Consider the following 14,334-nt stretch of genomic DNA (forward strand, 5'->3'; position numbering starts at 1 on the left):
CTTCAGGAGGAGAGTGGCCTTAGTTTACCTTCTGTTAGCTCTATGTTGTGATTAGATATGTTGAGTTCAAGGTTGAAGTTGAAAGATGCACTCTGATACACTCTGGAAGAAATGGAGGCTTTTAATGACAAGTCATCATCTTCAGATGTTTTACAGCATCCAATAGACCCCATACAATAAAATTATGTGTATCATTTATTACATAAATGACTTTAATATATATAAATAACTTTGGACACATTATGCAACTAATATTTACCATATTCTCATGGGAACTGACAAAGACCACTTATAATAGAGAAATTGTTTTAACGTTTTAATAAGAAACGCTCCATGTTAAATAACCTGTAACGTTCTCAAAGGTACCGTGTTTACTCTTATTTCTACTGTGTTCTCCTTAACTATGTCAAATCAGTGATTTCACTGAATCCAATCAAAGCAGCCTCACACGCTATGACAAGATTTCGTCTTTGGTTTCATAGTTTGATAATTTGACGAATGGAGTTTCATAGAACGCCGTTTAAAGCTGCATCAGACAAACACCCGGTTAGTTCTTCTGACGGTCATCGTAGCTGCAGCTACCTGTGTATATTCCCAGTACATGTCCAGTACATATTGAGCTGTTATCTGTTTTATTGCCTTCATTAATCCACCGCATGCACACAGAGATCATAAGGTGGTATTAAAGTTAACTCTGATAGTCTTTATTACTCTCCGTCAGAAAAAGTCCAGAGGTGAGATCAGGGCGAACGTATTTGGGGAAGGCAGCTTGTGCCAAGTCAGTTATTGAGGACATTTATGTAACAACTTATAAACTACTGTGAACAACAACATCACATGTTAGTTGATAGCGGCCGTTGCAAAAAAAGCTAATGAAACGATGTCTTAACTGTTTCAAAAGGACTAAATAGTTGCTTTAAGTAAAAAAAACAAAAACAAACTAACAACAAATATATAGAACCAAGATACGTGGAGAAGAGATACATTAATACATCACATTGACAATTAATGAAGTTACAATTTATCATGTTGTGCCGCTCGCTGTTCACTTTATCAATGTAAATAACTATGTTGTTGACCAAAAATATCAATTGTGTGCAAGTAGGAACAAAAACAAAGGGATGGATTGTAAAACTTGGGTTTAATGCCAGAAAATACAGAACATTAGCGACATGAAGAAAACCCTATTATTCCACAATTCTATCCAAATATCCACTACAAAGCTTTTATAAAATGTATAGAAAAGTATTAAAGATTGTGATCATTTAGTTAATTAGAATTATAATCTTTATACAAGTTATATCATTTACTTAGTATTGTCTTTATTAGAAATAGTGCCATGAGTGTTATGCAACTACTGTATGTTAGCAAGTAAACAAACACATGAAAAGAAAAAAATCACATGAAGATAATGTTTTGACACGTCAGTGTCAGCGAAATATATTGCAAAAGGAAACCCTGTAAACGGAGGGACTGTGCTTTGGACCCACTCTGCCTCTTCACCACGATATCGACAGCAGCTGACAGCTCAAATCCCAAAACTTCTGCGCCAGGACGTCGTCTTTACCGGCCGCTGAGCAGCTGGCAGGAGCACAGTCGCTGTGAGCAAAGACACATCAGAATCACCTCTATCATACATTCAGTGTGGTCCTGCGTGATTCAATGCACAATTCATATCTATAGTTCAGTTCCTCTTTGTATTAGACTTCCATGCTGTTTTGACTGGGATGTGAATATTTTAATACATTTAAAAGAAAATCTATTCAGCAAAAGCTCTAATCTACAAACTGTTGTATCCTTTGAAAGTGCTTTATTTGTAGGTTAACATGTACAAAGCCATGTAGCAGTTATTTCAGATAGATAGCTCCCGTTTATAGAAGACCGAACTGCCCACACACCGCGAAATCTTTTACCATTTTTGTTACTATATTGTAAATTGGGTCAGTGGTTCCCAATCTGGGAGGTTGCAACTGATAAATCCAAAAATTACAGGATTAATACATTTTACATTCACTTGTTCACCACCAATCATCCTCCATAAAAGGGATCAGGTGTTGCGGATGAGAAATATAGATACGATGAGCTGCATGTTAAAAACAAAGTGTACCTGTAGTATCCACCGCTCTCCTTCTCCAGCGACGGTTCCACCGCGCAGTAGATGCTCGTCTGAGCTCCCTGGGAAGAGCTTTTGGTGAAGGGGCTGACCATCTTCATGAAGAACTGCTGAGTGCCGTTCAGATGACGCCATAAATCCGTCTGGACGACTCCAGGGTGGAGAGAATACGTCGTCACGCCTGTGCCTGAAAGACATGTCAACTCTTGATTCACTGTTACCGTACGACATGAGAGACACAGCGTGTGAACAACGGGGTACAACGCACACCTTCTAGCTTCTTAGCCAACGAGCGGGTGAAGAGGACGTTGGCCAGCTTGCTCTGGGAGTAGGCGGCCTTCTTGTCGTAACTCTTCTCGCTGTTGATGTCCTCCAGCTTGATGGAGCCCCAGGAGTGAGCCATGGAGGACACCGTGACGATCCTGGCCGGTGCTGATCGTTTAATCAGGTCGATCAACAAATGCGTCAACAGGAAGTGACCTGGGGGGGAACAAGGAAATGACTTTCATGTTGACTTTATTTGATTTGTTTTCAGCAAAAATGTGTCCCGATGGAAGAAACGTGTCAATTTCTAGGTTGTTTTGTTTAAACTGACACTCAGCAGTAAATAATGGCAAGTACATGTCAGCATATTTCAATGTTGCTGCTTAAACTATCAAAAATCTGGTAGAAAACTGGGAGGAACTGTAACTGGTAGGCCGTATAATTTCGACCTATTCGTGGACTTTTCATACCAACAGTGTAATAAAATAAACCTTTGGACTCTCAGTGGGAGACTTCTGTCCAGACCGTCTCTGTGTTGATCAAAACAACAGACCAGTGAAGACTTTTAAGACGAACTACATGGATTATTAGGGACCAAGTTTACAGACAAGGAAGTTATTAAAGCAACAGTATAAACCTTGACAGGGACAAATGTTCTGATGGCGGGGTCATAAGCTGGACTCTTTATCTTATCAGACACCAGCGCAGCGAGCGCAAATACCAACACCAATAAATACTTAACAGCAAAAAGAAGTTTCTGCTGGATCAGCGTTTCACAAACCTTTCTTTCTGGGAACCAACTTTTAAAGAAATGACAAACTGTCACGACCCAACTCACAATAGGCCTCATCTATAAATAGTGAGAAGACCATTTTTACTGCCATTTCTGCATAATCTTATATATTCTTGAATAGATAAACCAGTCATTTAGAAGCGATCTACGTTTGACAAACTTTGTTTTGTGTTATTGAAAAGACATACACATGTTTAATACTTTATAAATGAGACAAAATGAATGCATTTAGGTGGAGTCAACAGGCAATCTCGTCTTTTCTTTTCCTCTCATGAGTAAAACAAACAGAATGTGAGCTGACCTCTGATGTAGTAGACTTTATCAGAACAATGCAAACATTCGGGCTCCCTCGTGTGGCTCAAACGTGTACTACAGATATCAAATTAACTGAGGAATGATGGGATGTTTCTGACCTTAATAAAATCTCCTGCGACCTATATACACGAGTGACGTAGTGATCTTTCTGAATATCTGTGTATGTATAAGTTGTAACAGTGTATTCTGTTGTAATGAAATAAAGTTAAATTAGTGATAAGCACCAACTGTCCTAGTGAAAAAGACTACATAGTGATATTTACCAAAGTGATTGACACCGATCTGCATCTCAAAGCCGTCGGCTGTTTTCCCATAAGGACAAACCATCACACCGGCGTTGTTGATGAGGATGTTGAGCTTCGGCTCTCCTGTGGAAAAGGACAATAACAAGTTCAATGGTTTTGTCTCCTTAAAGTCCCGTTATGTGTACGTTGATCTCAAAATGATCGGGCTCACCTTTATTAATGGCTTCAGCGAATTCTCTGATCGACTTGCTGTCTGCCAAGTCAAGTTTCATGCAAACAACATTTTCGCTGCCGGAGATTTCAACGACTTCTTTCACAGCGGCCTGTCCTCGCTCCATGTCCCTACACGCCATGATCACCTTCGCCCCTGAACAGAAAGATGAACAGCAGCGACATACAGCAGCATGAGAAACGCCTGTTTATTGCCAAGTACACATACAAGCAATGCGACCAGGTGAACGGTGCACAACAATAAACACGGTGCAATAGTACGAGACACAACTTAAAAATACAAATAACAGTACGTTAAAACAAGCATATTATTGAAGTGACACGTGTGTATTAATAGAGAAAAGATGTGCAAGACCTTCACCCTTTGTGTTAACATTCGTATCTTGCTGTTTGTGGAGTATCTTATATTCTTCTGAGTAGAACCGTTTTACAACTTGTTGTGAAACAGTCGATCACATGCTTGCATCATGTGACTTGTGATCCTTCTTGTATATTCACACGTTCTATGCCTTGAGGATAAAAAACGTATACATCTGTGTGTCTGTTGTTACACAGATAAAGCGACTCTTATACTTTAACTACCACGGCCTGAAACAGCCGTGACTCATGTGGCGAGTTCAAAGAGCAACTTCCCAGAATCCAAGAGAACTTTGACTTCCTTTGTGCGTTATCATTTGCGGGCATTCACACCAGCCGTGGTCGGCCTGCAGTGTGTTGTATACGACCCGTGGTGATGCAGGAGCAGTTCAACGACAGCGCAAACTCGAGGATGCCCAGCTGACAACGCATCGGGCCATGAAAGGAAGAGGAGAATTGAGGGAGAAGGACTGACCAACACACACACACATCACAACACAGAGGGTGAGTTCAACTTTAGATTCTGACTCTGACAAACTTCCCACACAATCTGAGTTGTTTCAGGGGGAGTTCCCACGTGACCGTCCCCCCCAAGAGAATACAGGCATTCCAAAATGTGCCTAAACCACAAACTAAGAAATGATGAGCTTTTTAGGAATGACGTCATATTAGAGAAAATGGATCCCAAAACTCCTCAGAAATAGAGGCACTCTCTTCCAACTAAACATCTTTCTGCGCATAACAAACTGACCTGGACTGCTGCTTTTAATGACATAAAGAATGCATTACTGGCACTTGGACTACCTACACGTTGACCTAAAGAGACTGTTACATGACATCAGTTTGGACTCAGGAACATGGAGGAAAACAAAGACCTGTTGCATATTTCTCTACTAGACTAGAGCCTGCAGCAGCTGACCTTCCCCTGTGTCTGCATGCTGTTGCACGTGACATTGAGGGTTTTGCAGATGGATGGACTCCAACTAGAACAGTAATGTACATGATGCAAGTAACAATGACAAAGCCGATCCTCTAAGTGGATGTGAGGATCAGTGAGGAGGTGTCGGGCCCACCTCTCCTCGCCAGGTCGATGGCTGTCTCCTTGCCGATCCCAGTGTTAGCGCCGGTGATGATGGTCGTTCTGTCGTCCAGTCTCTCCGCAGAGGACCAGGCAGCCCGGAAGACGTTTCTGCAGCATTGAGAAACCAGAATTACACAACCGTTAGTGACTCAACACAACTGGGTGTGATGTGAACAATGACAAAGCAAATAGCTAGTACAACAAATTAATACTTTTGCTCTCAACTAAGGCAAAACAAATACTTGTTTTAACTATAATGTAGCGATTAAATTGTAAACAAAACTAGCTACTTTACCACTTGAGCACAACTAACACTACACACATTATTCAGACAACTGGAGTGTTTTCATGACTATAAGTCACTATATGTCCTCACCTTATTGCCTCCATCTTTCTTTACTACAGCAGTCAGTTGGTTAGCTGATGAAACACCGAACTAACTAAAAACACCTGAAAACGACTCTTCTATCTCAGTTTTAACGGCTCAGTAATCACACAAACTTCTTAAAAGGCGTCAGGTTGAAATTTGGCAATGCGGAACTGTCATTGTTATTACGTTTGATCGGCTGTAATTTCAGCCAATCGGCTGCAGCCAGTTTTCTTTCGGCCAACACTGATTGGTTGAGCTTCAAGCTTTAGGTCCGCCCTCTGTGGTGTGCTCGATTGTAAATACGGGCTGCGCCGGAAGGGTGGGGAGCACAGCGATTACAAGAAACTACATTGTTTTCCTTTATTGATAATTTAAACATATATAAAATATTGCAACACTTTTTAACATTATTATTATTATTATTAACAGCAACAATAACAACAATAATAATAATATTAATAACTTCAAAATCATCATTATCGTTATAAATATTATTATTATTATTAATAATAATAATAACAATAATGTTAATATTAACAATAATTATACCATCATCATCATTGTCATTATTATTATTGTTATTATTAGTGGTAGTATTAATAATATCGCAATTTTTTACATACATATGCTGACACAATAAATAATTTAAGTATAATTTAATGCAAAGTAAAACAATAATAAATGAATAATGGTAAAAAATACCACATTTGGCTGGTCACATTGTTTTATTTGTATGTTTTAATGATACCAAAGAAATAACCAACACTAACTAATTAACAGGTCCTTAATTGTCTCGTCTGTAAACAGATGTAACACAACTGTGTGTGCCTTTGTGTTTAAAAATACAGCACACCGTTCTGTGTATTAGTGCACAACCTCTTTTAAAACACGTCTCTCAAAGTCTTATCGATAAAAACAAAGAACAAAATCACAAAGAAAAGCAAGAAAGACCCACTTGCTCTCCAGAAGAAACCCTCATCATTGCTCAGTATTCCTCTCTCTCCAGCAGGTGGCAGCCAGCGACCGTCTACCACCACGAATCAGCTGTGGGAGCCTGTTTCACTGCGACACCAGCCCGGTGTTAGTCTACTGTGTTGTGTCTATGGACAGATTAACAGGTTGGTATTTGGGCAAATCTTGTCCTTGGCTCAGATCTCACTCTGCTGACAAATAATTAGAAATTACTGGTCAAAGTTCACCAAAACAGCATGAATGGTTCATTCATACGCTACAGACAATATCACAGCATACAGGGGGACTGCATGGTGGACAGAAGGTCATTAGAACAGGAAACACACAGCCAGTCATCAGCTGATTGTGTGAAAACATTTCCTTCCCTTTTCTCTGCGATAGTCAGCAAAGGTGTGTGTGTGTGTGTGTGTGTGCGCAGAGTAAAAGACAGATATAGTTATGTGTTCATGTCAAATCAAGTTTGTGTGCACTTATTCTGATTGTGTCCTCCTGACCCACCACCTTCCCCTCTTTTACTTCCTTTTCCATGTTTATTTAAGCAACAAGTGGTGGTCAGTCGTACAGGAAGTGGTTGTAAGTGGATTCATTTCTCATATACTGTACAGCATGGCTTATTGTGATGGCCTCTCACTAAATCATCTAGTTATGTAACAGGTGCTCTGTGGTTCAAATGGCAACCCAAACAAACACACACAGGTGAATATTTGACTATCCAGGATCTCTTGTTTGTGCTGTTGTTTATGGGCTGCTGTTTCGTCATTAGCGGCAAAAAATAAACATCAGACATAACAGTTTACCTTAGCTATTACTGGCGCCGCATTAGCAGCTTCCCAGAGGCCAAAGACAATGGAGAGGCAGGAGGATGCACTGAATAAACTATGAGAACAATCCGTCAGCTATAATGGGACGATTAACTTTACTTTGGCAGATGGGGAGAAAGAGGATGTGTTTTTGTACATTTTCATACAGAGGGGAGAAAACACAAATAAACACGTGAGAGCAGAAGGAGAACATCTTATGATTGTGCAGGTTGGTGACTCGGTTTAGAAGTAATAAACCTGTTGATTTGAACAAGACATGTGGAACATAATCCAAATTACTGAGTCATCGTGCCACTATGGAATTTTTAAAAAAGGGGTTTAACATACAAATGGCATCTTGTAGAAACCCGTCATTCATATTTCACATCAACTTTGAATTCATTTCATCATGTCATATTAAATTCAGAGCAACAACAATACAGATAATAATGAATAAATCCAACATTATAGCATACTTTATTTCCCTGAATTAAAAACAAAGGTGCTATAATAAGAAAACAATTAAAAATCATACACAGATACAAGATACAGAGTTAAATAGTGTGACAAATACAACAATGTGTAATGTTTCAGTCCTGCATCAGTCAGTCAAGTGTACTCTGCACATACATCATTCTGCACAGTAAAGGTCACTCTGCTAAGTGCCTGAGTTGAAGGGGACTTTAAATATTCTAACAATAAATGTAGAAAAAGTCCTTTTCATGAAACTGTTTTAAAGAGGAGTTTTTGTCTAAAGACAGACTTTGCAGTAGGGATACACTTAGGCTGAAAGTCCCACAATAAACAATTCAAAATATAGTAATTTAGAGAATAACTATGATTAAAAAGAAAACTCCTTTTTTCTTGCCCTTTAAAAGAGGTCAGCAGCAGAGCAAGCAGCCCAACTGTTTACACTATAACATATCTCTCAGCAGTCTGGCTTGTACACAACGTTTTCATCTACAGAAACCTCGTAATCATCTGAAGCTTCGGGACACGATACACATCTCCACGTGTCCTTATCGCCCGTCTCACCTTCACTGTCCAGACAAACCTTGAGGTCCATCACTGTTTAGTCTGGCTAAATGTGCTGCCCCCCCCCCCCCCCCCCCGTCATGCTTCTGTATTTAGTTTCTCGCCCTCTTCGCCTCCCTCACCTCTTTCAGTTACATAACACATAAACGCTGCCATTCATTGGCTCAGCCTGTTTCTCTTTACTGATCCAATCTCCCACTTGTAATGGCTTTTGCAACTGCTGCTCCGTTTCCCAGCGATACCGATCTATTCCTTCATAATTGCGGTTTGAAATAGAGGTTCTGCTCCACACCAGATGACGGACTCCTTCATCTCACCACTGCACTGTTGACTGACACACACTGCAGCGTTTAGCTCCGCCATCAGTGTCCTTCATAATTGGGCCAAAGCCTTTTGTTTTTGTTTTGTTTGCTCCGGATAAATCAGCACAAAGATGCAAACACGAGAGGGTCATTTAAAGGTTGTCCTGTTTCATGAAGCCCAGAGTTGATTTTTGAGTGTTTCCTCCCTTCGTGTATCCAAACATACAACACGTTTTTGAAAAAACAAAACAAGGTTCATGTTACATAACAGCTCCTCCTTCGGGGCTCAAATCTGCTTTTTTTGTAGATATGTACAGTTTGTGTTCAATGCAGAAAACTGAATCTCCCCTTAAGAATTATGAGCCTTGCACTAACGAGATATTACAGATTGTATGATTTGTCTTGAACCTTAAATTAATCTGCATTCCTTATTCTAGAGACTTCCAATTAAATTAAACTCACAAAAACTAAAAGCAGAGGAGGTCAAAACCTCAGCAGAACCCCAGTATGGAACCACTTTATTTTCAGTGCATTTCAGCTTGTGTTATGTAGATAGGAAATACGTGACATCAAACCAGGGAGTAGAGCACAGAATAAATAGAAAATCGCTCATCGTGAAATCACTAAAACAGTTGCAGAATATTGTGTGCTCATATAAGACTCCATCCTTTCTAAGGAGACGATTAAAAAACAGGTTTGCAGGCCCTTTGCACCAGTAACGATGCACCAGAAGCATTAATCAGCTTTCTGCAGATACCCACCTTTCAGCTCCCTCCTTTCATCTCCACCTTTTGATCTTCACCGTTTCCTCTTAGTAGCAGCGTGGATCATCACAGCTGAACCTCTGTGTCACTTTGTCACAGAAAATTGGACGACAGAGAGCAGCCTCAGTGTCAAGAGAGTGTTTCAACAACAACCTGAAGCCATTAATGTGCTCTGGCTCTGTCCATCAAAAGAGACAATTCAACGCAAGATGGCACTGTGGTGGATTTAGGTTGTGTTGCCCTTTGAGGGTGAGCAGACAGTCGTCGGGGCCCCGCTATGAGCCCCAGGAAACAGGCGCTCGGTGCTATTTATAGAGCTGTCTCAAGGAGTCAATACTGTAGTTCAGAGCTGTGCAAGTGAGCTCCCGTGGGGGGGGGGGGGGAGGGTGGCCCGTTTTAATGGCTGCTTTATGACGTTTACAGCAACATGTTTCAGTGTAAAAGATCTAGTGGATTTGGAATGAAAGACTGCCATTTTATTTATTCAGTGGACTGCACCGAGAGAATAAGATGCTAATGCGCTATTCTTCATCAAGCTTGCTTGAAATTCGGTTCAGTTCAAGGGGAATTAGGCATTTAAGACCTCTACTGGTGTATGACTAAAGCCTCCAGTGCCGCTTGTGATGCCCTGTGCATACATATAACAGTCGCATCTTTATAATTCTGTTTGCCCCAAGGAATATATGAAAGAACGAAGGGTCATTGAGTCACTGATAGCAGGTAGCATTCATGCGTTTGATTGTGATAGAGCATCTTTGTTATCAGTAACTAAACAACCATCAAACCGGTAATGCTGATCAATAAGGAGGCTAATGTTAGCCAGCTCTCTCTGTCATTGACTAGAGGCAGTGCTAATGACCACATTTTATAACGTTCAGCCTCTATAAATCTGGACCTTTTATGTCCATTAATTATTACTAATAATTGTTACTTTGTTCATCAGTGAACTCGGTTAGCATTTGCACTTTGTTTGGCTAACGTTAGCCAGTAAAATCCCTGTTGACAACGTCCTACATTCACTTGGAGATAAACTGTTAACGTTAGTCAGAAAGATGTAAAAGAAACAGACAGAAAGCTGCAGTATTGGTTGTTGATCGCCTCTCCCGCTGTCAACACTTACGTGTTATGCTGGCTAATGATATGCGTGGTATGAATCACTGAGGCAACCTGCAGGCATTGAGCATACGGTCAAGTCCTATATTTACCAAACACTGAGAGGCCATATCGTTGAGTCCAACCAGTTATAATAATAAGATCATCAGTCAACATCACATAATGTGTTTGGTATTTGGTGGAAGTATTTTTCAGTCAAAGGTAAAAGAACCCAGATATGATGGTTTGAAAGTCTGGCACCAATGCAGAATTCCTTCTTCTATAGGTTCCTTTGTTTTGTCTTAAGAAACGTGCTCGCTCATGTTATTGCCCTCCATCTTTGAGCTGCTCAAGCTGCAAGTAGGTCAGGGAGCGTTTGAAATGCCAATCGGCTGGCAGGTGTTGTTTCTTAACAGGGTGCCGAAACACCAGAAATGGTCTTTTCTCTTATTGTTATTTTTGATAAGCCAGGGAACCCCACATATTTTACACATTAAACTCTTGTTTCAATATTTCTATTATTATAGCTGTGAGGCAACACATATGGGACGTCTAATTTGTATGAGAGATTCACATATTTCAGTAATTCTTTGCAATCTGGCTGCAAACTTCTTGCTTTTTTGTTCTTTAAATGACGTCTTGTTGGATCTTTGATTGTTTTATGATGTTCGTACTGTGGGAGAATGATTTTTCCTGTACCATTTCACAAGCATGTGTGGTAACTGAGCCTGTACTATCTTTACATGCCCTCTCCTCGACATATTTATTTCCCTTGTCGTTCCAGATGTCACCTTTGCCAAATGCTCTACGTGGGAGCGGCACACTCATATCATTCAGCCTTCACAGTCTAAGTTATTATTTTACACGGGCAAATATAATATATCAACCAGTAGGAACCAGCACTTTATCAATACTCTTTACTTTTATTGCTGTTTAAGTGTAACCCTCGGGGCTCGATCCAGTGACAGCTTCCTCCTTCTGCAGACATGCAGCTCCAGAACTAAGTATGAACTTTATCCAGTACTGAGTGTGAGGTGATCAACAACAATCCATCTGACCCTTCAGCATTTGAGCAACTGGTCTCAAGCCCATCAGCCCCAGAGAGACTATCAGGCTGCATCATCTGAGCCTTGTGTTTAGCAAACAGACCCGTGTGATCCGGAGTATTTATAAGTGGCTATAAACAATAAGTGCATGAATGAATGGAGGATGATACAGTTGTTCGTGTCAGGGCTGTGAGAAAATGAGAAATGAGTTTGTTTGAACTTTATTTTATGATTATTTATGTGTTTATCTGCCTTGTTTAAAAGCAGTGCATTGTGTACTGGAACTAACAGGTAAGACCCTCAAGAGACTTGAAATCAAAAAGTTTGTGTTTATCTGCAATTTAAACATTTTACATTATTATCAGCATAGCTACATTTTTATTGTGCCACTCTGAAAGTTAACATCATCCTGGAGATTCAAAACAAAAAGGTGGTAAATGACACAAATAACAAAACATATAATGTCTTTGTTCATGTTACTCTCCATTATGTCATATTTTTATTCATCTCTTCTCAAAAAAAGCAACTCAATCTCAATCTCAATCTTTAGCAACTATTATTTACTTGTCATATCGGCCTGAAATTAACAATCAATAATTCAGTTGCAATCGTTTGTGTTTCTATGAGAGAATCTCATCTTGTAGCCTCAGTATTCACAGTATTCAGGGTTTAGACAGAGCCACATGGAAGGAGCAGCTGCAAGCTTTCTGATGCATGACTCTGTGAAGACTGTTGGGAGGATCCATCACTGTGTGCCTCTTTTCATGGATTATCAAAAGGCATTCAAATTCGTACCAGAATATCTAACTAAGCAAATGATTATCTGTTGGTTAGGATGCTTTTGCATGGCCTGGAAGTACTGAGGTTTTATTTGGTGTGCTAATGAATAAAGCCAATGTTCATCCTTGATACATTTGATCTTAACCCTCAGTCTGTCTATATCTGTATCTTTAGTTTGTTTTGCCATCCAACCATTATGTTAAGGCGAGATTCAACAATTTAACGCATCATTTACTGGTCTTGAGGAATAGCAATGTACAAACTCAATGTGAAAACTCTTCAAGAAGTGCTACCCTGAGCCTTCCACTTAGCACTTATTTTATTCGTATTAGCTTATTGCACTTATTGTAATCGCATTAGTTCGTTGCACTTATTGTATTGCGGGTTTGCTCGTTGCACTTATTGTATGTTTGTTTCTGCACTGTACGTTTGCCCTGGTTTATGCTCTTAGATACTTGTTTAGCAAAGGATATGCACTTATGACTTCTGGTGACAAGTAGTTCTCTTGAATACTGATGTTGAATACACTTCTTGTAAGTCGCTTTGGATAAAAGCGTCTGCTAAATGACTGTAATGTAATGTAATGTAATGTACAACAACTTCATACATCTGGTTTCACAATTGTATTACGTCAGGAAACAGGCACACGTTTTGGCAACTTACCTACCTGGTTAGGTTTAGTATAGGACCATGGTTTGGGTTAAAATAAGTATTCTTTTCATAGGCTTAGTAATTTGACATGATATAAGTTGAGTCCTTTATGTTATGTACTTATGTAACTTCAATTAAGTCAGCATTGGTCAAAAGAAACGAACACTGGTCTCCCGAGTGAAAGTCCCGTGTTTGTTTGACCCTTATGTCCATCTATACTATGTCCCCTGACGTCCAGAGTAGTTGCTCTGAGCGCTTAATGTTGCTGCGGATGATTTAACACTGGAGAACGCCTGGAGTGTCTCAGAGGCTGAAGCTCGCCATATGTTTTCAACATGAGACGCTGAGCGCCGTGAGAAAAAGTCGGTATTTGAAGCCCGAAAAATGAAACCGGTCTCGTACTAAATCTAAATCTAAAACATCTTGTATTGCTCGGTCATAGATTTCTTCATGTATATTTCAGCTTGCTTATTCACCTGCTACAATTTAGACTGTACAAAGAAATTGCTCGCTTACATTAATCATGTCATTACACAGAAACAAAGTACATCCTGTGCCTTTGGGGGGAGGGGGAAAGGTCATTTTGCAGTCACACACACACACACACACACACACACACACACACACACACACACACACACACACACACACACACACACACACAGAGACATTTGGTGCACATTTGGTCTGACGGCAGGGGTTGTGATGGATGAGTGGCATGCAAAAACATTTGACACAGGGAATTATAACGGTGCGGCTCCCTCTTACAACATAAAACAGCTCTGACCTCTTATGTCCTCTTCCTGTGCCCAACAGGCTTCTCTGACAGACGGCGTCCAAAATATACATGAAGTGAGTCCAGATGATTCATTTGGAGCAACTGGATTGGGGACACTGTTTTATGCAATCGGAGTGGAGTCACGTTACAGAACACAAATGACGACGAAACACACATCTGTGTTTGGGGAGAAACTTTGCACTGTAAAGGTCATCAAGAGGATGTTTAAGTTGAGAGTTTTGTTTTTCCTTTGGGTTCTCTTGGGGAGGGAATACAGTAAAGTCTCTGCACATCTGGTCCAGTATGTTCACTGACAGCTGGTTAATTACATAAATAATGATGTCG

General features: G+C 40.1%; 1 protein-coding gene across 1 annotated transcript; it reads right to left on the bottom strand.

The window, feature by feature from the left end:
• Positions 1–1,122: 1,122 nt before the first annotated feature.
• On the bottom strand, positions 1,123–5,919 carry rdh12l (retinol dehydrogenase 12, like). Its single transcript, XM_079181487.1, has 7 exons — positions 5,776–5,919; positions 5,392–5,507; positions 3,942–4,097; positions 3,749–3,853; positions 2,384–2,593; positions 2,108–2,300; positions 1,123–1,599 (listed from the first exon to the last, which is right to left on the bottom strand). The coding sequence occupies exons 1-7, from the start codon at positions 5,787–5,789 to the stop codon at positions 1,500–1,502; spliced, it is 894 nt and encodes a 297-aa protein (XP_079037613.1). The 5' UTR covers positions 5,790–5,919; the 3' UTR covers positions 1,123–1,499.
• Positions 5,920–14,334: the final 8,415 nt, after the last annotated feature.

Source organism: Pholis gunnellus (assembly GCF_910591455.1).
Source record: "Pholis gunnellus genome assembly, chromosome: 20".
Taxonomy (NCBI): domain Eukaryota; kingdom Metazoa; phylum Chordata; class Actinopteri; order Perciformes; family Pholidae; genus Pholis; species Pholis gunnellus.

What these genes read in the sequence shown, in the direction of transcription:
- rdh12l (XM_079181487.1), bottom strand. An exon ending in CGCTGAAGCCATTAATAAAG is followed by an intron (nt 3,854 to 3,941) that starts GTGAGCCCGATC and finishes CCTTTTCCACAG; the next exon opens with GAGAGCCGAAGCTCAACATC. An exon ending in GATCGGTGTCAATCACTTTG is followed by an intron (nt 2,594 to 3,748) that starts GTAAATATCACT and finishes GTTCCCCCCCAG; the next exon opens with GTCACTTCCTGTTGACGCAT.